At 38.3% G+C, this 26264-nt stretch overlaps 1 protein-coding gene across 2 annotated transcripts in view; it reads left to right on the top strand.

Annotated features, from left to right (window-relative positions):
* Nucleotides 1–1390: 1390 nt before the first annotated feature.
* LOC101853299 (muskelin) overlaps nt 1391–26264 on the top strand; it is a gene marked incomplete at its 5' end in the record, with an annotated part of 28897 nt that continues 4023 nt past the window's right edge. The window contains 17 exon segments of one of the 2 annotated variants that reach the window (XM_035968681.1): nt 1391–1460; nt 2080–2222; nt 2869–2957; nt 4373–4482; nt 4894–5031; nt 5487–5541; nt 6496–6567; nt 8244–8428; nt 9370–9483; nt 11362–11519; nt 12144–12291; nt 12707–12839; nt 15216–15271; nt 15908–15981; nt 22315–22426; nt 23406–23483; nt 24604–24768. In XM_035968681.1, coding sequence (XP_035824574.1) covers nt 1391–1460; nt 2080–2222; nt 2869–2957; nt 4373–4482; nt 4894–5031; nt 5487–5541; nt 6496–6567; nt 8244–8428; nt 9370–9483; nt 11362–11519; nt 12144–12291; nt 12707–12839; nt 15216–15271; nt 15908–15981; nt 22315–22426; nt 23406–23483; nt 24604–24768 — 1900 coding nt within the window. 2 annotated transcript variants of the gene reach the window in all.

Genomic DNA, 26264 nt, shown 5'->3' with positions numbered 1-26264 from the left:
GGGGGGGGGGAAGGGAGGAGTAAGTGAATGTTAACACTTGTATAGATTATTATTTAAGGGGAGGAATGTCCATATTCTGAAGAACCAAGCCAAATGGGTTGAAAGCCTTGAAAACTGCCCAAAAGGACCAAAATTCAAAAATACTGTCTGGGATTTGAACCAGAGCCATCTGCTCCGTAGCCCAGCATTATTATAAATGGTTCACAGTCAGAGCAAGCTGAAGTTGCAAGCGGAATCCTGTAAGGATCAGTTCTAGGCCCCCCTCCTGTTTGTAGTTTACATTAATGATCTTCCCAGAGGTCTTAAAACGACGCCTAGAATGTTCGCTGATGACACAAAGCTCTACGTTAGAAATGACACTGTGAATGGGCCGCAAGATTTACAGGATGATTTGAATACTCTCCGAGAATGGTCTCAACGATGGTTACTTCGTTTCCACTCGCAAAAGCGTTATGTCCTAAAAGTTGGCAAAGACAATGATAATTGATACTTTATGGACCAAGCACTGGATAGTAGCATCTCAAGACGCAAACTGAATATATATAACAAAGAGAGAGAAAGATTTGGGAGTTGTGGTCGATGATACACTAACCTTAAAGGAGCACATAACCCAGTATAACATCAAAAGCGAATCATATTGTTGGACTTACCAGACGATCATTTGACTACTTTTCTGAGGAATGTTTGTTTTGCTCTACAAGAGTTTAGTGAGGCAGTTATTAGAGTATGCACACTATTTGGTAACCCTTTGAAAAAGGATTATGTAGTAAAATCGAGCAAGTTCAAAGGTGGGTGACCGAAATGCTGAGTCACCTCAAATAAAACACTTATTCTGAAAGACTGAAGAAACTAAAGCTTCCATTCCTAGAACATTGTAGGTTACGTGGTGATATGATGGATACATATAAGTACATCAAAAGCTACTACATCACCAAAGACCAACTTTTACAAAGGCAACAACCACACCGCTCCATGGCAACTCAGAGAAGCTCCAGAAGCTAAGAAGCAGATTGTGTGTGAGGGCAAACTTCTTTGAAAATGTTATTTAGAACCATCTCCCCAAGTCAGTAGTGTTAGCTCCAACAGTGGACGCGTTCACAAAGATGTCTGGATGAATACTGGAAGGATTTTCTGATGATCTACACCCCACTTGCCAAGATGAATTAGTTAAGTCTAGCCTGCACGCAATGCATAGTCAGTCAATTTTCCAGATAGTCGAACTGGCTCTTCTACAGCTTCTACCGACTTAATCATAATTGTCAATGCTTTATTGGGTGAGTAAATACCATCATAAGTACTCATTTTTCTTGTGACATCTATAGTAAGAAATATTCCACAGTGGCTGTCAGTATTTAAATTTTACCACATAATTTTCTGTTTTATTTTTCAGAAACATATACCATGATCGACCCAATGATCAGTTATCCAGATGGTCATCAGACTCCAACAATCCTCCACAGGTAAACGAGTCATTTTGTCAGTATGGTTGTAATTTCTATGTTTACACGAGCCAATGTTATGGACTTTATTTTAAACCAGGCTTTGAAGTCGTTGAAGTGGTTGGCTTATTTTTGGATGGGTTGATTGTTATGTAGTTGCACTTGAGTGTCTGCTGCTTCCTTATATCGTCTTGAATTTTAGTCATAATGATACAAGACCTGCACTGGCATGGTCAAGTTCTCAATGAAGAAATTTACGAGTATTTTACCTACAAGGTCAATCCAAGCTTTTAGGCGTTTTTTAAAAATGACAATAATAATACAATATATAGAATCTTACAATATAAGGTCAAGAACTTTCAACTTTTTGCCCCTGAAAGTTAAGATGCAGGAGCTATTGTTATGGGTTATAATTTTTTTTTTATTCTTTCATTTTCCTGAATTGTGTTTGTTGTCAGTTTAGGAATAGGTCCATTTTGTTCATACTTTGTTGCTTTACTGCACTTGGGATTGTTTAAAAACACTGTATGTTTAACAATAATTTATTTTTTTAAAATTTATGATGCTGCCACTTTTAGATTTCTTTTACACAAGAGAAGGTTATTGACTCTTCTTCTCTTTTGTTGTGTGTTTATTGCAGTTTCTTGTGCTGAAACTCGAGAGACCAGCCATTGTGGAATCCATTTTATTTGGGAAATATGAAAAAATACATGTGTGCAATTTGAGGAAGTTTAAAGTGTATGGGGGTCTCTCTGAAGACCACATGGTGGAACTATTGGATGGGTAAGATTTTTATGCAAAGGCAATTTTTTATATTGCATTCTGTTTGTATCCCTGCTATGAAATTTCCTTTTTGCTTTAGTGTTAAGATCTGTTTGGTGCTCCAGATGAGACCCGTAGAGACATATTATTGTTTTACAATGTGCTTGTTCGATATTTGAGGTAGGTTTCCTATGCATTAGTGTTCTTATTTTGTACCACTTTAAGAGTTGAAGAATCTTTAACTTTTATGATACTGTCTCAACGGCTTTTTTTCTCGTGTAGTTCCCTTTCGCCCTTTCATTTTATGATGGGCATTGGGAGAGCATGCCAGATTCTGAATTTTGCAAGCTGTTGGTTGAGGAAGCTGGCCAAACGTGCAAAATTTGAGAGTTTGCATCCACATTGTGCCTTGATCCACTCTGGATTTATGCGGTGTATTTTTATTATCAGTGGGGATTTAAGTTTTCAAACTTTGATATTACCTATATTATAGTGTCTAGCAAAGTGTTCTTTCGTCCATGAAATGTGCGTGTGTTTTATTATGAGGGGTTACTCAAAAGATTAGGAGTGGAACATATCTAACACTAAGGGTTTGATGACATATTGTTTCTATTACACACTGAGTACGTAATTCAGACTTTTGTAAAGTTAACTTTTCATCTTCCAGGGGCCTGAAAAATGATCATGTTGCTGAGACATTTTCTTTGCGCCATGAGTTGGACGGCAACCCCTTTCCATGTCATTTTGTCAAAATTGGTAATGATTTTTTTTATTTTTGCTCTAATGTCTGTAGTTAATATTTGTGTAAAACAAATGTTTGCATTTTTTCATATGAACCATGAACTTGTTCAATCTTGTATTTAGAGAACTTTTTGGAGTCGTGGAGTTCTTTGAAATAAATTGTATAATTGAAAATGTACATTTTATGTGATGTTAATGAACTTGCCAGCTTTGTTTAGCTTAATAAATGTATTTTTATAGGCTACTGTTCCTGTTACTGAAACTATATAATATATATTTTCATGCTTTTTGTTAGGTTTTAGAAGATTTTATTGAATTGTCCCTGGCTGTAGGGGCCTAAACCACAGTATGTTCTTTGAACTTCTAGATGTAGCATCTGGATAGTAGACATGTAGGGCGGGTGGTTGGTGGGTGCTCTGCTGTGGTTGTTTCTTCTTTCCTATCAAACATCTATCGTCTTTATCTCCCCTTCTTCTTTTTTTATGTTTGTTACTCTCTTGTAACACCTCTAATCTTCTGGCACTCATATGACCTTATGCAGTTGCGAGCGCCGTAAAGCCTCTACTAAAACTAAAAAAAGATATGTAGATTTGTAAAAGTTAATCTGGCCACTTACATTTGGAGAATTGAAAATCAGACCATGCATTTTGCTAGCTTAATCACTGACAGACAGTGCACATTATATTTAAGGAAGAGCCAGGCAGTGTGGGAATTTGTCAGTTAGAAAGCATTAAAATTTTTAAAATTAATTGAAATTCAATAAGATGGTGGAACTTATTTTCCCCTGAATGTTCAGTTTTTCTTCTCAAACATATTGAATGATAGTGTTGAAAAGTCAATGAAAAGCTCACCTCTCACTTACATTTTTCTTTGTAATTGAAACTGCATAACCTGCTACTCCACCACTCACTTTGAAATTGTGAAATGATATAGGTTTAACTCCCAAATCAACACTGTTGGGCTATTTAAGAGGTGGAAATACCCCCTGGGGCGGTTCCGCTGACTGAAGTGTCTTTAGGCCATTCCCAAAGGGGGGACATTTCTCGTTCTAATGCACAGTAGAATTGTAAATGGGCTGATCCAACAATGTCATGCTCATAACTGTGCTGGAACAGCATTTATATTATAAGGGGTACTACTGCTTTTTCTATCCAAATCTTTACAATCGTCATTTTCCTCTATTTTTTTGTATGCTTGTCACACTCTTGTGACCCACTATTTCCGAGGTGCCTTGATAGTCGAAGCAGACTTTGTGCTGTTGAAGCTAGAGAGGTGAGCAGAGTAAGTCTGATTCCCTGTAAGGACTTCTCTTTTGACATCCACCCCTTGGTGCTCATATGTCCTTATACAGTTGCAAGCGTTGTATAACCTCTACTAAAACTAAACTAAAAGAGGTGGAAATTTTTACTTTAGAATTTATCTTGTGACAGTGCCCTTGCAAGCGTGGGGGCCAAGTTTCAACTTCAGCATTTGGTATGTGGAGCTGATTGGAAACAGCCGCTGGGAAGATGTTCGGCCTTGTATGAACTGGTACAACACTGTGAGTTGGTGCTGATATTTTACTGCTTACAGTAGTAGTGTTTTTCTTCTCATGTGTCATTAGATGAACCCAAGTGTTATTATAATTACATGTATTTTGTGTCTTAAAAGTGACCTAATGTGACATTTCCATTCCATGCATGTAAAGCATTTTAGTGTCCAGTCTTTGATTTTGGGAGCTCCAAATGGAGACGGACATGTTGATCATCATCAGCCATGTTGAAGAGAGAGGGTGTCAGGTTTCATGTACCAATCGTCCTATGTAACTAGTAAGTCAGTATTCTTTTTTTTTTTTCTCATAATTTGACCTTTATTGAGTTTTTTTGTGTGTGTGTATGTGTGTGTATGTGTTCATAATTTGAACATACTCATTATAATTGCATCACCTGGTTTTCTTAAATTTATTTTCCAGTATCGAGAAAGAGAAGCCATCCGTCTTTGTTTGAAACACTTTCGTCAGCGGTGCTACACTGACGCATATGAGGCACTGAGCAAAAAGACAAACATCACACTTGAACACCCAATAGTAACACAACTGCACACTCTCCTTGTAAGCGTTTTATTTGTTAATCTTTAAAAAAAAAAAAATACTTTCTTTGCCTTTTTTTCCCCATATCTTTGCTCTTGTGGGGGTTTTTTCATTGTCACCCAGGACTTTTTGCTTATCACTGCAGTCAATAATTAACATATAAACAGTTAATACAGTTGACCATAACAATTTACTTTAATTTTCTCCATTTAACAAAAATGTTATTTATTTAATATGTCAGATCAGAGTAAATTTTACTGATTGGTTGGGGGGGGGAGGGATGAATTTCATCTTTTTATATTTCATTGCTGTGATCAGCTTGTTGGTGTATTACTCACATTATTTATCTGTGAAGCATTTGTAGAGAACGTGGCCATATATCTGTTGCAGAGGTCAGTGAGGAAGATACACTAGGCCGGACAAGTCTTTTCTGATATTTTTGTGTGCTAATTGGAATGTTTTGTTTCCACACACAGGTGGTAAATGCAGACTTCAAGGCCTGTGAAGAGTTGATTACTCAAGCAAGCGAAGGTAACACCTTTTGTTTTCCAACTTAAAAGCAGAGACTGTTAAGGGGGAAATGGGGTGGGGGTGTCTGCTGTGAGAATGAATAATTTTTTAGTTTGAGATGAGAACTTGCTTGTCTTTTTTTTTTTTGTCGGTTAGTACATATGCACTTTAAAGTGTAGCAGTAAAACCAGATACTTGTCTTCTAAATGTACATGGCCAGAACCGAGAAGAAATTAAATGCCTTAGGTGCCCACAGTGTAGCTCTGGTGTAGTTGTAGCCTCCATTTGGTCCTATGGTCAGAGTTGTAGCTTATTTTGAGGGAGGGGAATGGGGGTCTTGATGAGGTGAGTAAATTTTGAAAATTCTTCGCTCCAGTTTTGAATGTGTGCCGTAAATTCTGACCTATTGTCTCTTTTATATGCTGGTCCCTCCCTTGATGATCGAAGGGTGTTGATACTTTTTTCCTAGCACTGAATTACCCTGGGCACACCATTTACTCAGTATCATGCTTCTCTGTAGTGCAGGTATCCCTTATATGAATTACCAGTTAACCATTTCTGAAATTGGGTTGTTTTATTCCACTGCACAGGTTGGAGGGCACCACTTGTAGGCCTTACTTCTTTAATTTCCCTTCTGTTTTTTCTGTCTGTCTGTCTGTCTTTTTCCCAGCACTAAATGACCATTATTGTGGCAATGTACTTCTCTGCACTCGAACAAACAAGGTCCTCCACATCAACTTGGGTTAGTGCTATTGGGGATGAATTTTGAATCAGAGGGTCTCCTTTTAACAAACAGTCTTTCTGTTTTGAAAGGATCATAATACTAATATGGTACCTTGCCTTATTTAAATGACCATTATCTTGTTAATATGCTTCTGTGTAATTTGTTGGAAACAGCATGTCTGTCTACTCTGAATGCTACTAGAATCCTTTTTATCAATTTGAAACAAGCAGATTTTTTTACTCCCTTTTCAGAGGGCATGTTTGAGCAGTACATCAGCCAACAAGACTACAGGCCAGAGTGGACTCCCATTCAGCCGGTCAAAAGTAAGAGTAAGTTTCCAGAGTTTAGAATGGATGACAAAATCTGCACAGTGAATGTTCACTGCCACAAATGTCAATGCATGCACATGAGCTCTGTTAGCATGGGTCAATCGAGAGGCTCTGTTGATATGCCATTGATGCCTCTGAATCACCTTAACAGCGCCACGTACTGAAAACTTATTAAAGAATTGCAATAGTATCTTGACGAGATTGTCAGATAAGCAAAAGCTTCTGAGGCTATCAAAAGGTACCAGCTCTTTAATGTCATCTATTAAATGAGTGATGTATGGTCCGTAAAAGAGCAGGCAAAACAAAACTGCCACAAGAAAGCTGGAGTTTGAAGACTGCGTTACCAATGGAAAGTCTACAGGAAGCTGACAGATCGCTACATTAGAAATACAATGTTCTATTTGACATTTTTTGCCATTTTGAGTTACTAAGATCTTGAGGTCAGACTGTAAGATTATTCAGAGTTGTTACCAAGATATTCACAGAATTGCATTTTAAAAAGGTTGACATGATGTGAACCTCAAAATCTTTGACTTTAAATTTCTCAAAACTACGTACTGAGCAGATAGAGCTTTGTAATTCTGAGGTAGCGAGATGGCAAGACAATTTCTCCTGCAAAAAAAGAAAAGACAAGTGATAAAGATGGTGAGGAAGACAAAAGATAACATAGTCAGAACTCATAAGTAAGAAGCTGTTTGACCCTCTGGGTGCTCAAATTACTTTTATGCTGTTTTATGGATGGACTGGCCAGTCTGAGACATCCCCTCCCCCACCCCTGCTGGGTCTAGAATGAACAGTTTGTAAAATCTGTGGTGTTGCTGTCAGAAATAAAATTGGATTCCTTCTGTTCCTTGTCACTCCAACCCTGAACCCCCCCCCCCCCCCCCCCCAAAGCCCAACCCTAATCTATTGCTCCTTAAAATCAAAATGATTCTGACACTTCGAAGGTGTCTCGACTTGTTGAAAAGCAACACAATTGAGTTTGAAAAAGGAAATAATGATGGATATGAGCAAAAACAAGCATATGACAAATCAGATTAATCAGATTTGGATGAAAACATTGTAGCAAGAGTTTGTGGAGATTCAGATTGATCAGATGTAGAATTTAGATCTAAGGCCCGACTGCGACGCTGAGAGTGGTTGACAGGTCGGACGCCCAAATTGAAGTAAAGTTAGAACATTTTCAACAGTTTGTGCATACATAAAGCTATATTTTTTAAAACTACATTCATTTTTCTTTTTTACTTTTATTTTTTTAGGGTTTTTGGAATTTGTTTAGTATTTTTTTAATGTGTTTTTTAAATGCTTGTATTCACGGGAGGTGGGTTTCTTCCCCTTGCTTAGGATCTAGGAATGGACTTCTCGTCCAGACCCTTAGGGTGTAATATGTTAAGGCATTTTTGTGCCTCAGCATTTGACCGGACCTGGTCTTACAGCTGGAAGTCATATTGATACACTTCCTGCCTTAATTTGAAGTAGCACATATTTAATTCCCCCTATCAATGATCTCTTGTATGAGGGAAGATCATGAGTGGTCAAGTGACAGTGGACCTGTAGCTTTCGACGATACTTTATATGAGACGTTTAATAAGGATATGTATGTTGCGCCCCCGGATGAATGTTTAAGTCATGACTGAGGATTGTGCTCTTGCTTCCTCTCCCTTCCACAGAGTCTGAGGTAGGATCTGAAGCCCGTCCAGGGATGCGCGGAGGTCATCAGATGTGTATGGATGTGCTGACGGAGACAATCTACATGTTCGGTGGCTGGGATGGCAACCATGATCTTGCCGACCTCTGGTCCTACCATGTTCCTTCACACGCCTGGACCTGTATATCCAGGGATACGGAGAAAGATGTAAAGGGTTTTAAAAGATTGCTACTAATAGTTCAGTTATGATAATTTCCACACAAAAGTGAGGGTAGAGTGGACCTGAAGGAAGGTCTGTAAGATCTTTGGTAGACCTAAATTTCAGTGACTTGTTTTGTTGCTCAGGAGATTCTCTGTCCGCCGATGAAAAAATAAGGGCAACAAAGTGAGAGGCCATCTTGAAATATGAAATAGTAGTATTTACTCGCTCTCAAGGGGATTTTGAATTGGGTATTTTTAAAAAAGGTATGGGGAGGAGGGGGGGTGTTATTCATCTTTTTTAACAAAAAGAATCAAAATCAAAATTTTGTTGCAGTTATTCCATTATAAGTAGTTTTACAAAGTTCTCGTCATAATTGTCCATTATACATGTACACAAGAGTGATGCAACTTTTTTTTACTTTGTGTTCGTACTCTTTTGTGTTTACAGTTCCTCTTCCATAGCAGATTCCTATACGTAAGATGGCAAGATTCAGAAGAAGTGTGAACACTGACAGTTTTTGTCTTTATTCTATCTATAATTGACTTTGTTACCACCTTGTCAGCAGCAATCTGCTGCAGGTCTGGGGGTTTTTTAAAATTGTTTTTTGATGCAGGTGTTTTTTTATGCCCTCCTTGACACAGTTTAGATCACTACTAATCTGTCTTCCTCCTTAATTTGTATTGCCTTCTGTCTGTTTCTTGTTTTACAAAATCGATAAGAGTAGGCTTCGCCGCCTCTCTGGCAAAATTAAAAATTAATTCCTACCTAACTGAAAATGTTTAAAGTGTCTTGCTCGTTCATATGACCTTATGCAGTTGCAAGCGCTGTAAAACACTAACCAAAACAAAACAAACTTGCTTTACACAGTCGTCGTCTGTGAGTTCTTACCAGAATAAAACCCTTTTGCTGTCTGTATGCTCACACTCTATTCCGCGGTCTGTTTCAGGGAGGCCCGTCTGCCCGCTCTTGTCATAAAATGTGCCTTGACTACGAAAGAAAGCAGATTTTCACGCTAGGGCGGTACTTAGATTCGTCCATGAGAACACCCAACAGATTAAAGGTGAGCACATCATTGTTGATATTGTTATGGGGCTCTTCCTTATTATTTATCTTTTATCAAAAACAGTTTTACTCGCAGAGAAAGCATAATTTGCTGTGTTGACAGTTAACTGACTCGAGCAACTCTTCGATGAGAATTCATGACCCTGGAACATTGTTGGTGGGTTTGTCGAGAGAATTGATTGATGGGTCTTCAACACTGGAGCGTAAAGCCATTTTGTTGAAGAGCTTTCTGGACCCTTTTGATAATAATAATAATAAGAGCATTTGTATCCCGCCTTTCCCCACAGCATGGGCCCAAGGCGTACATAGGAGACTAAAAACGCATTCATACTAAGACCATACAAATTCATCATGTGCGTTCTTTTTTTACAGCAACATTCTTTCAGACAATAAAAAATGCTCATACAAAAAGGCAAAGGTACTGTCCATTAATTAAAATATTTCTTAAATTAATGTGTTTTGAGTCCCCTTTTAAAGGTATCAAGTTTTATTTCGCTCCTCAAATCAAGAGGGAGAGTGTTCCAAGCTGTTGGCTCAGAAAAAGAAAAAGCTCTCTCACCATATTTCTTCAGTGACACAAGAGGTGTTGAAATTAGCCTAGAGCCACTGGATCTTAGTTCACGGGATGGTGTGTATGGTAAAATGAGTTCTTGAATGTATGTGGGAGACTGGTTAGTTTGACCTTTGAAGCTTAGTAGGGCTAACTTAAATTCAATTCTCGCTTTCAGTGGAAGCCAATGGAACTCTTTAAGAAGGGGAGTCACATGATGGCATTTTGATTGCTTTAATACTAGCCGGGCAGCATTGTTTTGAGTGCGTTGGAGTTTTGCAATTTTTTCTTCGGGTAGGCCAGCGAACAGTGAATTCAAATAATCAATGAGTGACAAAATGAAGGCAAACACTAGTTTTTTGGTGGCATCAGTGCTGAGAAATTTCCTTATGTGAGCAATTCTTTTCATTTCTAAGTATGAAATTTTACATAGATGGTTAAGTTGGGTCTCCATGGACAAGTCTTTGTCTAAGTAAACTCCTAGATTTTTTGCTTTGTTTGAAAAAACGACAGTACCTTTGCCAATGGTGAGACATTTTACATCAAGAGCATTTATCTTTGAGCTGGTTGAGCATGGCATGATTTCTGTTTTGTCATCATTTAATTTCAATTTATGATAGCACCTCAAGTATGTGGATGGATCTTACGCCACAACAATGTCGAATACCTTGGCTGCCTGCTTTTGCTAAACATTCCATGAACGTGTTGATGGAAGTACAAAACAACCACCTTTTGGATCATTCACTAACAATGTAGTCACTTAAAAGAGGTAACGTGGATATGCTGCTACATGGGTGTGACTGACAATGAGCAGGCATACAGTCTGGCAGGAACAGTTGTGAGAGGCAGGTGGATGCTGGACCCCTGACAGGACTACAGTTTCGTCCTTTTAGGACCAACTGTGTCTCCAACAGCAAACCCAATGGCAGCTCTCAACATTGGGAATGTAAGTGGTGGGCGGGTACTTTAATGTGGTCTGCTCCTTCTGTCTTATCATCTATCATCCTTATCCCCCCCCCCTCTTTCTTTTTTTGTGTTTGTTCCTCTCTCAGAATACCTCTAATCTTTGGCATTTATTTGACCTTATTGTGTTACATGTGCTGTAAAACTTATACTAAAACTAAGCTCATAAAAATTGGGAATATAAATGTTTGCCAGAGTGTTGCAACCAGCCATTGGTATATTTTATCCTTCCTTCTTTACAGTCACTGTGTTGGTAGGTGCTGTATTTTGTAATTGACATGTAATGTGTGTATCGTTTTGGTTGTTATGCCCCCCCCCATCATACCAGCTTGTGATTTTTAAGTTGTTTGTCCTTCTTTTCAGTGTGACTTCCACATGTACGACATACAGAGCCAGCAGTGGACTTTCATCACTGAGGATGCAGCATCAATGGGAGGGCCAAGGCTCATTTTTGACCACCAGATGGTCATTGACATAGAGAAGCAGACCATTTACGTTTTTGGTGGGAGAGTGCTGGTCAGGTGGGTGTTATTTTGATATTTTGAACTACTGAAGAACAAACACAAGTTGAACCAAAAAAATGTTCTTTGTTGAAAATCTAGGAGCAGATGTGACTAGTAAGCCCTGCATCTTTATAGCTCGTCTGTTGTCTCTATCTGGCTGTTTTTTTTCTTAATGCTGAGTGACTATTTTGGGTTGATGTGCTACTCTCTTACTCATGCAAGCAAGCACTTTCAAATATCTCTTTCTTAAGGGTAAAACTCAAACGCATATATATATATAGACAAAGATACGCATGCAACTTTGAAAAGATGTTATGCTTACTCTTAAAAAAGAGAATTTTGTAAAAGAATACTGGATAACAGAATATAACATTCTGCTTTTTCATGAATGAGCTCAACACTTTCACGTCCTAGATGACATTCCAGATTGCTTCTTTTTATTCACAAGGTATGTTCACTGTTCACTTCACAATTATTGACAAACAGGGACATGGCGGCTAATTTTAAGCTTTTTCTCAACTTGCGATGTTTTCAGTAGTTAAAAAAATTTGACTCCTATAAATGGTGTGTGTTGAAATTGCTTTGAATTCAAAGAATGTCACACTCTATTTGTTTCCTGTGTGTGTGTTTTTTTTCTTTCAGTCCCTCCGGAATTGAGAGTGAAAGATCTCCAGATCCAATCTTCAGTGGCCTGTATTCCTTCCACATCCCGTCAAATACATGGGCCTTATTAAAAGATGATGGCTCTTCGCTGAGATCTCGAATTGGCCACTCAATGCTTTTCCACCCGGTAATTTTGCCTCCCTTGACACACACTTTTTCTTTATTTGACTTTGAGTCCAAATAAAGCCTGATACAATGATGCTCTCATTAAGATCATACCAGGTTATTACAGTAAATTCTGCAATTGAGAATCAACGTGATCAAAATACATTGATAGTGATAGTCACAACCTTAGCTATTTTTGAAGCGTTTAGTATTCAAACTTTTCTGACCAGCAGTAAAGAATAAGAATATTTCATAATCATACAGAAGTGGAGTCTGAGTATTTTGGCAGCTGATGACTCTATTTTTGTTTGCCTTGGTTTATTTGTATCATATCAAATTACTAGATGATATAACACAAGATTTTAAGATTTTTTGGTGCAAATTCTGTATTGAAATAGATGAATTGAGACTTATTTTTTACAATGTGTCTCTTACAGGTGAAAAGGGAGTTGTATATATTTGCTGGCCAGAGAGCGAAGGAATACCTCAATGATTTTTTGTCGTACCATGTTGATACAAAAGCTGTGGAAATTGTGTCTGATGAGAAGAGGAAAGAAGGGTGTCAAGCAGGTACTGTAAAGCAGTTTTGTTCTAACATGGTGATTAATTTTATTACTACTTGTGGTTGATGAGCCAGATTGTCTTACAAATGTGTACGCTTCTCATATGTTTGAGGCAAGAAGTTTCACAATGCTTCTGCACATTGCCTCTACTTGGATAACGGTAGCACTGCTGCTGACCACTTTCCCTGCCTCTGTCTCCCAAGTTGTGAAATTGCCTTCTTTCGTATTTGTGCAGTGTGTATGAGACCAGATTTGTAATAAGTTGGCTGAACTTGCATTCTACGTAAACTGACTTCCTTAAGTGCTTTCCTATGTACACATATATTTCAATCATGGAGGGAAGATTAGCTCACTTGTCTCTAATATGAGCCCAGGTCTTCAAGTTGGTGGTTTTTAAGCTTCTTCTTTTCCTTTCTAAGTCTTATATTCTTATCTGCCTCCTAGAAAAATTACACTGATATCTACTGACTTGCCAGCGTCTCTTGATTTGACTATATGATCACTTCTAGCACCCACTCCCTTTTAACACTTTCCCTACCACGAGCCACATTTTGCGACTCGCGGACCTGGCCTTGCTGGACAGAGAGCCTCAAAATACGGCTCCAGTGGCTCGCTATCAATTCCAATCCAGTAATGACAAGACACGAAATTCTTGGCCGATCCTTGTTTTCAAAATAATAGAATAGACTTCCTGTTAGCAGATACGAAAGAAATTATAGCACTGAGAGACGATTTTTAGTTATTTCAGCGCTTTTTTTGTCCCTTTCGAAACGTAAATATGAGAAGAAAAGCGCTCTCATATTTTCACTTCTATATTAGGTACACATACATAACTTTCAGCATTTCTTTGCATTACTTGAGGCAACCTACCTAGGAAGTTTGAATGATGCTGTTGTTGTACTTTTTTTTAGATATGACCTTTCAAAGCTGGAAAGATTGTGATTTAATATGACACCTTCGATATTGCATAATCACTTTTAGAAACCCCAAAGTAATATAATTGGAATAAATCTACAATATTGTATCGCCGTCTGATAGATTTATTTTTTAACCTTCAGATTGATGGGCCATAAGATCTGGTTTGTGTGTATTTAGTTGGATGTTTTGACATTTTCCTGTGGTGGGGTAGGGGCGTAAAAATAGGTCAGGGAAAAGCCCTGGGCCAGTGGTGGATTTTGGCTTGGTAGGAAAAGAGGTAAATTAGCCTCAAGCCAGTCTCAAGCCTGAGAACAGACCTGGTTTAGACCTCTGAAGGGAATGGTTTGCTTTCGTCATTTTGGTCAGTCCTGCCTAAGACAGCCACCTGTTTTATAAGGCCACTTTTCTCTATGACAGTGGGTGGCCGTTTTACACAGGTTCGACTGTACTTAGTAAAATGAGACTTAAATGTGTTTTTAGACAAGATTTAAATGCGGCCCAACTTATTCTGTGAACAAATGCACAGCATGGGAATGGGCAATGAATTGTTCTTATAGTCATGTTTTTTGTTGCCAATTTGAGAATCTGTTGCAATTATCTTTGAAATTTATAAGTTAAAGTTCTTTGGGTTTTGCTCTTGACTGGAAAGTTTAGGATTTTTAGAAAATATTTATGGACATTCTGAATGGGCGTTGACACTTGTGCATTAAATGTCTGTGCCTCTTGAAAGATACAGGGCAAATGTACATTCCTAAGGCCTCATGGTTGTCTGCATGTTTCGTGTGTGTATGTGAATTTCTGACCCAGGAAAGTTGTCAGCGTTGAGAACAGGTTTAATAAAATCTTACATATAGATCAGACAAGTCCGTGAGAGATGTAAACGCTTAACCTCATATCGGTGGCTTATGTCATCCCAGATTTTGTTATTACAAATACATTAAGCAGTATTAAGCCTTTGGTTGAAATTGACTCAGGAAGAAATGCTTTGCATGTATTTATGCACTTGGTGAATGAGAGGTGTTAAGATCAAGCTGTGAAATTGTGAAAATATGCTGCTAGTACAGATGAAGTGAAAATCTATGGCTTGCCTACAAATTTTCCCTACTTGACAAATGACATGCTGATTCTTTGATGGAAAGGAATACTGAAATCAGAACAAAAATGTCTCTTTTCAGGCATTTCTTCAGGAGTTGCTGAGTTATTTTTCCAGCCCAATATCCCACAGAGATAAAAATTTTCAAGTGTACTTTTCATGTTTACGGAGTAGTCAAAGGTTTTTCTTTGCGCTAGGGGGAATCAAACTCATTGTTAGAGGAGGAAATAAAGCACATTGGTTATTCTATATTTTCTTTCTTCCGTGCAGTAAAAATCTTTTGACTACTCTGCATGCCCATTTTTGTATATTGCACTCATGCTTGCATTCAATGCCAAAATTTGTCAATAGGTCGTGGAAAATCTTTTACAGGTTTTACTCAGAGGGCAACTCTTGACCCCGAGTTGAACGAGATTCACGTCTTCTCTGTGAGTGGCTTTCTGTTTTGTTTTTTTGTTTTGTTTTTGTTGCATGAAAAGTTATAGTTTTTTAGATTTCTCGGGCTAATCGTATTTTTGTTTATGCATACCTGGAAGTGTCAGGAGCTATGATCGTGGTGCAAAAAGATCCACTGAAGAGTACAAATATTGTAGAAGCAATTCTTGCAGAGTTGGACAGCATTTTTAAGAGTGTGAAAGGGGTGCTGCTTTTCATAAATTTGCAGGAATATCAGAAAAGTATGGTGGTTTTGTTATGATTCACAGCTAATGTTCACCAATAGATATGTGATGACGACATATTTTGTGATTACAGTTGCTTACTATTGGATTCTCTACCAGATCCAGACGAAAATAGAATGTCACAGACATAGTATATTATGTCCAGACCTGATCCAAATTACTGAGATTTAAGATGTGAGAAATGTTTGTCTAGGGTTTTATTTTCTGTCTTTTCATTGATGAGCAAGCACTGATTTTTCTACTTAGTATCTATCCTATTAATAGTCCTCAATTCTGTTTTCATTGTCCTGCTGTTGATTGTCTTGTTGCTAGTCCAGATTTCTCTTCTTTTTCTTAGATGTTCTTAGTTTTGTGTTGATCCAGATTTTTCTCTCACCTCTGCAGGGTCTGAGTCGAGAAAAAGACAAAAGAGACAATATGAATTCATTTTGGGTCTACGACATACACAAAAATAAGTGGTGAGTCATCTCCTTCTGAACTTGCTTACATTTGAAAAGATCACCGAATAGGATCAAAAGCTTATAGATAATAAGTACATCCAAATTCTACTAAAAACTGTATCAAAGCATTTAAATTCCTCTTGGGTGGGGGTTAGTGGGTATCTGTGAATTTTCCATAGACATTTCACACTTGCGGTCCAAGGGTAGGTGGGATTGTGCACCTAGTTTCTCTACGGAAGAAGAATAACACGTAAGTTTAGTGTGCTATGGTTCCTTGACAATAAAAGAGGAGCATACCTGGGTAAAAGAAAGACTATAATAACATCATATGGCTACCTGAAAGGGAAATGAGTTTCCGTGATACTGAATTGCTCAGTATTTTTAAAAGATCTCCAAGCCTAGGAGCATTGGAGAAAAGGAGAAAGAAAAGTACCCTAACATATTTTTTCCTCCTATACCCCTAGAATTTGGAATTCCTCCGAAAAGAAATGTGTATTATGTTGTGAGAAAGAGAGAGTTCAAGAAAAGTCTAAAGACACATTTTTTCAACACAATTCTCTGCCAGTGAATTTTGTTTGTGAGATTATGTGTGGTTCTAGGTGTTGCATGTGTGTGTGTGTGTGTGTGTGTGTGTGTGTGTGTGTGTGTGTGTGTGTGTTGTTAAATGGTCTCTTAATGTGCATTTTCTATTAGATCAGTTGAGTCATAATATTGTATTTTAACTCTTTCTCTGAGGGTGGTAAACCCACCATGCTGTGGCCCTGTTTTGGTACAAACTTTAAAAATGACATATACCTCTCTAAATTGGTCACTAAATCAAAAGAAGTGAACCTATTTTGATAGTTCTTCACGTAATGAATGAACTCCCCCTAAAAGAGACCTGTTTTCTGCAATCGCGGAAAAGTAATTTGATGTCAAAATCTTCGTAAAAGAATATTGCCTAGCTCACTGGCACTGCGGTTCCCACCCCTTGCTGTTGGGAGTGGCTTGCCGTAAGTAAGGAGTTATAGTGTTCAGAGCCCTCTAAAGAATAAGGGCTATATTAATTCCCATGATTATTATCATTATTAATTATTAAGCACCAGACACACATTCTCCACCATGCCATTGTGAATTAAAATTTTCTTTGTACATCTGTGAACAGATAGCTTTTTTTTTTTAGTTACTTTCCCTGCAGGTGAAGCAAATTTTCAAACAAATAAACAGACTTATATAGATGTCACTCTGAATCTCTGTACATGGCGCGGTTTTTGATCTGGCAAGAGTGCAGCTGTGTTTTGTGTCGGTCTGTGATTTTCTTGGTTGTTTCTAAATTCCCGACAGATATTGTGTAGATATTGTGTGTAACAGTGAGTGTTGGGTTGTGAAGAGTGCTTGTTTGCAACTGGTGTGTTTGTCCGGTCTGTGAACAACGAGTGTTTGTCGAATTTCCCTTCTGCTATCTGTGAAGTGAAGAGCAAAACAGTCCGACATATTTATTTTGTGAGTAGCCCACAGTTTGTTCCGAAAGCATGGAAAATCACGAGTCAAGGGAAATAAGCTTGGAGATCCTAGAGGAGCTTAAAGCCTTTAGAAAGTACAGTGAGAACAACTTTTCTGAAATTAAAAATGAAATTAAGAACTTTAGAGCAAAGTTGGAGCGCTTCGAGATCGAAATAACTTCAATAAAAAATTCAGTCTGTGAAATTAAGGAACAGCAGCACGTGCAATGTCTTGACATTGAAGAAGTTGACTCGAAATGTGCTGCACTGCATGATAATGTTATTAGATTGGAAGGGGAGATGGAAAAGGCAGAAAGGTACAGTAGGAGGGAAAATTTAATGTTCTATGGTGTGCCGGAGGATTTGAGGGAGGAGCCGCAAACAGCAAGAAGAAAGGTAGTAGAAATACTTGGAAAAGTGACAGAGAAAAGCTGGGAAGATCGTGATTTCACACGGGTACATAGAGTGGGGCCCAAGAGGCAGAAGGACCGCCCCAGGCCCATTATTGCAAGATTCCAATATGCGGAGGACAAATTCCTTGTTTTGGGTGCAAGAGAGTCGCCGGTGATCTTACACCGCGGCAAAGAGAAGAACTTAGAGACCTGAGAGCAAAGGGGAAACGTGGTTTTTTTTAAAATGGAAGACGTCACCCATACACAAACACAACACGGCCAGCAGTCACCACCACAGGACAACAGCCAACCGCGCCGACCCGAGCCCCGTGGGCAACGACAGCAACAGAGGGTCACCCGCAGTCAGTCGGGGAGCGGTGGTGAGGCAACGGGGGGCAGGGACGGTGGTGTGACCACAAGGAGACAGCAGGGTCAGTCTTTGGCTTCAACAACAGCAAAAGAATAGGAACACGGCCGGCCCAGACTTGCAACAACAATAAATAACACCCAAGCAATGTTTTTAAAAATTATGTGTTGGAATGTTCATGGCATATCACAAAAATTGTTTAACCTTGATTTTGTCCACTTTTGTTCGTCGTATGACATTTTTGCTTGCTCTGAGGTCTACTCATGTAGTGAAGAAAAATTGCTCCTCGCTTTTCCCCAGTACAATATTTACTCTGCAAAACGTGAGCACGGGTTAGGTGGGGGTGTTGTTGTTTTTGTTCGTCGGTCGTTAGGGACCCAAGTCACAAAGCTAGAAATTTCTATGAAAGAATGTGTTTGTTTACTGTTGAAGGAGACCTGTTTACAAACAGATCGTAAAGTGGTCCTATGCTTCCCCTACCTCCCTCATGAATTTTCGCCTGTGTTTAATAATGAAACGGTTAAAGGTGTACAGTCTCTTGTGAAGACATATCATGATATTAGCGATAAGTTAGGAGAAGTTGAGTGGATAATCGGAGGGGATCTGAATGCAAGGACAGGACGTCTAGATGATAACTTTGTTGAAAATAACGTACATGAACTTTTGTCTGGTTTTGAAGAAACAGATGATGTTTTAGAAGAAATTTGTACCCAAAGAAAGTCACGGGACGCTTCCTTTACAAATAGTTATGGAAAGCAATTAGTTAGTTTCTGTAAAGAAAATTCATTGTACATTGCGAATGGCAGGACACCGGGAGATGAGGAAGGGAATGTCACATGCATTGCTAATAAGGGAAAAACAATTGTTGATTATGTTATTGTGAGCAAGGGAATGTTTGAGAAGATCTTTAGTTTTTCTGTCATGCCAAGGCCAGACTCAGATCATTTCCCACTGTCAGTGTTGTTTAAAATTTACATTGAACATGATGACACTAGTGAAAATGTTGAATGTGAGATTGAACTTAGCCGGTTGTTGCGGCTCACGTGGAAAGAAACAATGAGAAGCACTTATGTTGAAAAGCTTGAATCATTATTAAATGAAGAACATGATATGTTTTTGTCATATTTAAGTCTCAATGATGTCGACTCTGCCTGTAATGTTTTACAACAATGCATTAAAATATCAGCAGGAGACATGCAAACCAATAAGCAAAAGAATGGAAAGCATAGTAAGCTTCATCAACCATTGTGGTGGGATAACGAATGTGAAAGGCTAAAGAGAGTAAAATATCTTCACCTCCACGATTTCCACAGAACAAACAGCTCAAATGATCTGGATAAATTCCTTGAAGCAAAGAAAGACTTTAAGGAGATGTGTGCGTTAAAAAAGAAAATCTGTGATGCCCAGACAGTAGAAAGTTTAAAACAAGACCTTACTGATAAACGATCAAAATCATTTTGGCAAAAGGTTAATAAAATGATGCGTACTCATGGCTCATTTAATGCGGCTAAGGCCACACCAGAGCAATTTTATTGTCATTTTAAAGACTTGCTAAATCCCAGAAATAATGAATCATCAGAGGATTTATTACAGACACAAGTTGATCATGAAGTAGTTTTAACAAATGAGGATTTAGACACAAATGTATACCTGTATGATAATGAAATCACGAATTCTGAAGTTCAAAGTGTTCTGAGAAAACTGAAGAAAGGAAAGGCTAGCGGATGTGACGGGATTGGTCCTGAATTCTATTCTAATGCATGTCCTTCCTTGATAACATACATGTGTTTGTTGTTTAATGTCATTTTTAACACAGGGAAGTACCCAAAAATGTGGTGTCAAGCACTAATACATCCTATCCTCAAGAAAGGAAGTCCTTCAGAGGCAAACAACTACAGGGGCATTGCACTTCTAAATATATTATCCAAGATAATGTCTAGTATATTGCATTCACGACTAGCAGAATGGGCCGAGCAGACCAAAGTAATTCCCGAATCGCAAGCAGGGTTTCGTAAAGGTTATAGCACTATCGATCATATCTTCTCGCTTCAATCAATAGTCCAAAAGTACCTTTCAAAGAAACGTGGGCGCTTCTATGTACTTTTTGTTGATTTTTCCAAAGCATTTGACTGCGTCCCCCATGAAAAACTGTGGGCAGTCTTGAGGAAAAGAGGCTTGAGAGGGAAAATGTTAACATTACTACAAAGTATGTACTCGGAAGTTATGTGCTCTGTCCGTACTGGCCAGCATGAAATTACGGAATATTTTAATTGCTTGTCTGGTGTTCGTCAAGGATGTATTCTTAGCCCACTTTTGTTCAATATGTATGTTTCTGAATTTGAATTGATGTTGAAAAACAGTGATGTTAAAGGAGTTGAGCTATTAAGCAATGATGAACAAACCCGCAATTTAATGTACGCAGATGACATGTGCTTATTTTCAGATAATATTGTAGACATGCAAAGGAAGATCAATTGTTTGGAGAAGTATTGTAACCAGTGGGGACTGTCTGTAAATTTGGAAAAGACAAAGATGATTGTTTTTAGAAATGGAGGCGTGCTAAAGAGCTCTGAAAAATGGTTTTACAAAAAGAAAAGCATAAACGTAACCACGTACATAAGCTACCTAGGAGTGATATTTTCTTCCCGCTTGTTATGGTCAAAATGTATAGAAAACTTATGTTGTAAAGCAACAAGGCTCACGTCCAGAGTGAGATGTCTAAGTAAAAGATATGAGCACTTGAATGTCCAAACTTTGTTCAACATTTTTGACATCAAAATTAAGCCATTACTTTTGTACGGTTGTGAAGTATGGGGGGTGAAGAAGTATGATAAAATAGAGCAGGTGCACGTTAAATTCTGCAAGGCCGTCCTAAACATTGGTAGAACGTCTGCAAACATTTTGGCAATGGGGGAATGTGGACGTCATTATTTGTATGCCACTTATCATCTACGAGCAATAAATTATTGGTATAAATTACTGGTAGTGGATAATAATAGGTATGCTAAGAAATGCTATTTGCAAGCGTATGCACATGACCAAAATAATCGGTACAGCTGGGCCACTGACATGAGGAAACTTTTATGTACAATAGGGTTTGGATATGCGTGGTTTTTTCAAAATGTTGGTGATAAGAATATTTTCCTATCTCAAGTAAAGGAAAGACTTATAAATATTAGTCACCAGGACTGGCGTTCTAGGGTGTCTGGCGTTTATCCTGAGTACCTGGACTTCCACCCTACGTTAAGCCCTGCACCGTACCTCTCATTCACCATCTCTGCAAGAGGTAGAAGGATCCTTGCATTACTCAGAACTTTCAGTTTGTCGTTGAAAAATAATCTGTTCCGGTTGGGCATTGTCGACAGTAATCGTTGCCTCCAGTGTGATGAAAAGTATGTAGAAAATGAATTCCATGTATTGTTCAGATGTTCACGATATAATGAAATACGAGAGCAGCTTTTACCAGAGTGCGTCAGACTTCAGACTCCCGAAGAGCCAATGTCTAAGCTCAATGGCATATTAGTCTGTTCAGATGAAGTCCATTCTAAAAAGATAATCTCATTCCTAAATTATGTTGTTATACGGACACGTCTGTTCTAGGGAAAAGGTATTCACTCGCATATGTAACTCTGTATCTACTGTAATGGGTACTATTTTATATGTATATGTGTATGAAAAAGACAATGGTATTCACTTCTCAGAGTGAAACATGTCCCGATTTCTCTCGCTGCCTCATTCATAGCACTGTGTGGAAGTTCTATTTCTATTTGATCATATGAATGTATGTATGTATGTATGTATGTATGTATGTATGTATGTATGTATGTATGTATGTAAGTATGTGTGTGAACAGGAGTGTGTATGAGTGTAAGTGCGTGCGTCACGTGCGTGTGTGCGTGTGTGTGTGCGTGCGTGCGTGCGTGCGTGCATACGTGTATGTGGGCGTGCATGTCCAATTTATGTTAAACATCCAATGTGCTGCACCAATGTATGTAATTGCCGAACCATATGTTAAAATATGTGGATGTATGGGCCAAAGGCCTTTCAAATCAATAAATCATTTTGAATCTTTGAATCTGTACATGGCCTCATACTCTTGTTTTTCTGACAGGTCCTGCATCTACAAGAATGAGAACACAGGCCGGCAGTACTGGATGAAGATGCAGCATGTGGAGCCGGTGCCCAGGTTTGCCCATCAGCTCGTCTATGATCACGTCCGGAAGGTGAGCCCTGCTTCTGCCCTCCTTCTTGTGGCGTAAGTGGCCTAGTGGTTAGGCTCTCGGAATTGCAACTGTGAGGTCATTGGTTTGAATCCTGTCCCTCGGGAAAGGCACTTAACACAAATTTTCCTCACTTCACCCAGATGGAAATGGGTACACGACTATAGACAGTGAAAGGTCTTGTCAGTTTGACGATGTTTGAGTATATGAAATACGCAGCTTGCACTGTATGCTTCCCAGGAAGCTGAGAATATTTCTGAGTGTTCTCAGAGGGTCTGCTGGGGTAATAATAGTTGTAAAGGGCATAGAGCATGCTTTAGAGGGTGGATATGCGCGATATAAATGTAATTATTATGATCATTATTTAATGTACCTAATCTACATGATTAGATCGGGGCGGGTATTGGCACTGGTTGGTTCACACTGTATCAAATAGACCTCTGCTTCGCTGCACAAAATTTGACCACGAAATCCATTAGGCCATATTGCATTTCGCACGCTTACAAAATATCTGTTCTCTCAATAACCAGGTGAAGTGAATATTTGAACTTCAGCTCAATGAATAACTTTCGTTTCAATCCCACTTTAATAAATATCTTTATATATATAATATTTATAAATATTTATAATATTTATAAATTTTGACTTTTTAGCCTTTTGCTCTGACTCAAATGTAAATGTAAACTGGAAATATATTTAACTATTTTCATAAAGATGGATCAGGTGTAGGTTTTGTTTACTAGGTTTGCATCAAAGACCATACAACATGAACCTTGTTTTTGATTCTTGGTTTAACACTTTGCCGCCCCATCTCGCCGACTGGCGATGTTTACCACCCACTTTCTTTGGATTTTCCCCAAAATATGATGGCAAAGTGGTAAAGGAACAGGAATATTAGCCATTTTTTGCAGCCCATGGTAGGAATTGTATGAAGTCATGAAACATTTTCCCCATCTATACCTGTTTTTCGTGTAATTCTCAGGTCCATTATTTGTTTGGTGGAAATCCTGGCGTAGATTCACTTCCTCGAATGAGGTTGGATGATTTCTGGTCCTTGAAGGTAAGGAATTATTGTGTACAGGAAATACTGAGGTCTTTCATCTATTCATGTGTGGCAAATATTGTTATAGGTGGTATGGATATCTTATGCTTGCAAACCACAAATGCAGAGCTAGTGCTACTTTTCGGCATTCATTTTGAATACTGTTTTCTTTTCATAATAACATTTGTCAGCTTAAATCTTTTAATCTGTATTTGCAAGAAGGTAATTTTTTGATGGTTTTGAAAATTCATTGACGTGTCTAGTTTTACTTGATGAGTGTTGGTTGTTCATTTAAATTCAAAGCAGGAGGGGTTTTTTGTTTTCGAGGTGAGTTCAGCTGATGTATCCAATGAGGTTTGAGTAGAATAAATGTTGATAGATATCAACATTTAAAATAATTTAATTAAATCAACATTTAGAGTGATGTATGTATATATATATATATATATGTGTGTGTGTGTCATGACACGGTGGAATCAGGCACAGGTCAATTTCAGGGCATCTGGAGTTATCATTCCAAAGTGTGTTCATTTGTCTTGCTGTTGATAAAAAAATACCCATCTGTCTTGCTGTTGATAAAAAAAATACCCATCTGTCTTGAATAGATGTTGAGATATTGGCAAATACACTATTTTACTAATACACACACATACTCACACACACACACGCACCAACATGCACACATACGCAGGCTTACAGTCACATGCATAATGTAAATGAACAGTAATATAAACAATAATAATGTTAAGCTAGATACCTACTCAGTATTGAAGGAGATGGAAATCATCTGGTGTCAAAAGTAAAATTAGCGAGAAAATGACCACCAAAGTTTTGTGACTTCCGAAGCTTGAGTAGCCTTGAAAACTGCAAATTTACGTTATTTATGCCTTTGGTCAACATTTTTAAGTCACTTGCACACAAAAATGTGTTTTGAAATGGACATAAAAGGTGTTGAGCCAAAAGAAGAAAAAAAAAATTTAATTGCCCAAAGACCCGGAAAATGCCGTTTTTTAAAATTTCATTATTTTTATTAAGGCCTGATTTCACCACGATGCCTCACATGTGTATATGACTGTGACGGTGCTCATATGCTAAGGATGTTCTTTGTGTCAAGGAACTTGAATTATTTTATTTGCAGCTGTTGCGACCATCACCTGAGTATCTGCTAAGGAGGTGTAGGTTCCTTATCCGCAAGCATCAGTTCTTGGAAATGAGTGCACAGACGCCGCGTCAAGCCATGACCTACTTGCAGACAGAACTGGCGCAGGTTGTGGATCATCAAAACCCGGAGGAGACTAAAGAGGTGGGAAACGAAATCTATTTTTTGCTGTCATTAGTTTGGGAATGTCCAGGCCCAGTTCAAAGGATTAAACTGAAAGGAAAACATAATTTTGTTGACTGCTGATTTTGGGGGGGGGGGGGGATGTTCTATTTGCTTTGGTTGGCATACATCTTGAGTGATTTAGTTTATTCATGTCACAAAAGCGTACTGCTTTGGGTAAGGCACTAACACTTTCAAGCTCAAATCTCGGATAGGAGATACATTGCATGGTATATCGTGTACTGATGTTTTTGCACAGATTGCTGAAAACAAAATAATTTCACTGAAAGTTTGATTGGTTCAGGTGTAGGCCTGATGCAAGGATACTAGAACTAACAAAGGAACAGCAAACGATTGTAAACAAAGGCTCGAGAGGGCTGGGGGCAAATTTGAACCTCAAGGTGTCATAGACAATGGTCAATGGCTTGCTATGTTGTGTTGTGTGCCTCTCAAGCATTTATTCACAGCATGTTTCATTAGCCTTGCCCCCGATTTGAATGTGATAGTTGTGAGGTGATTATTATTGTGCCCTATTGCATAAATTCTCTTTCCAGGATACTATACTGTGCTGGTGTTGATTCGAATCAAGCAGAAGATTACGATCCATCAACAGTCAATACCATCATAGACAATGAATAATTGCATTTCAAGCCATGTTGTGTTGTGTGTGCTAAAGCGTAGTTTTTTTTAGCCTTATGCCCAATTTGAATGCAGTGATAGTTAATTATTGTGTTCTGGTACGTATTGTGATAACTTCATAGATTCTGATTCCACCAGTAGAGATTCTAGAAACCAGGAGAGGTTGGTGATCCTTGCTTTTTCTTCTCAATTTAACTCGCAAGTGGTGTTGACAGAAACTGCTTCCCTTACTCTACAATTTTGCCATTTATTAATGCTCTTATTTTATTTTATTTTATTTTAGATAGGGGGCTACAGTTTTTAACGTTACAACTTTAAATGAAGAGATGATTTGTACCCATTTTGTTATGATTCTAGGCTAGATGTAGATCTGATCACAAGCTTGTTCAGTGTGTGACCTCCTCACGTCTTACTCTACTAGATCAGGTTCCTAGATAGCTAGTACTTTGTACTTTTATTTTTGGTGGATCTTGACCTTTTTTAGCTTTGACAGTCCAACAACTGACCATGCGCCAATTAAGGACCGCATTTCATGTTAAAAAATATCGTCTAGTGAGTGATTTAAATCTCTTATCGTCAACAAATCATAAAATAAAATTGTATCAAGCAAGAGCAGCATAGACTAGATGCCTGTGTGACTGCGACGTGTGTTCACTAGCCTGTAAAACTACCTGCAAGTTCACTGAAGAGGAAGAAAAGCAAGGGTCCTTAAGAGTAGAGAGCCAAAATTGAGATATATAAATATTTGTTTGGGGGTTTTTTTCACTTTGGTAGTTGCTGTAACTGTTGCTATAAAAATATTGATTTGTTTCTACAAAAACTATTTTGACCTGAACTAA

This window comes from Aplysia californica, unplaced genomic scaffold (genome assembly GCF_000002075.1).
Source record: "Aplysia californica isolate F4 #8 unplaced genomic scaffold, AplCal3.0 scaffold00075, whole genome shotgun sequence".
In the NCBI taxonomy this organism is placed as follows: Eukaryota; Metazoa; Mollusca; class Gastropoda; order Aplysiida; family Aplysiidae; genus Aplysia; species Aplysia californica.
This window is presented reverse-complemented; position numbering and strand designations above follow the sequence as displayed.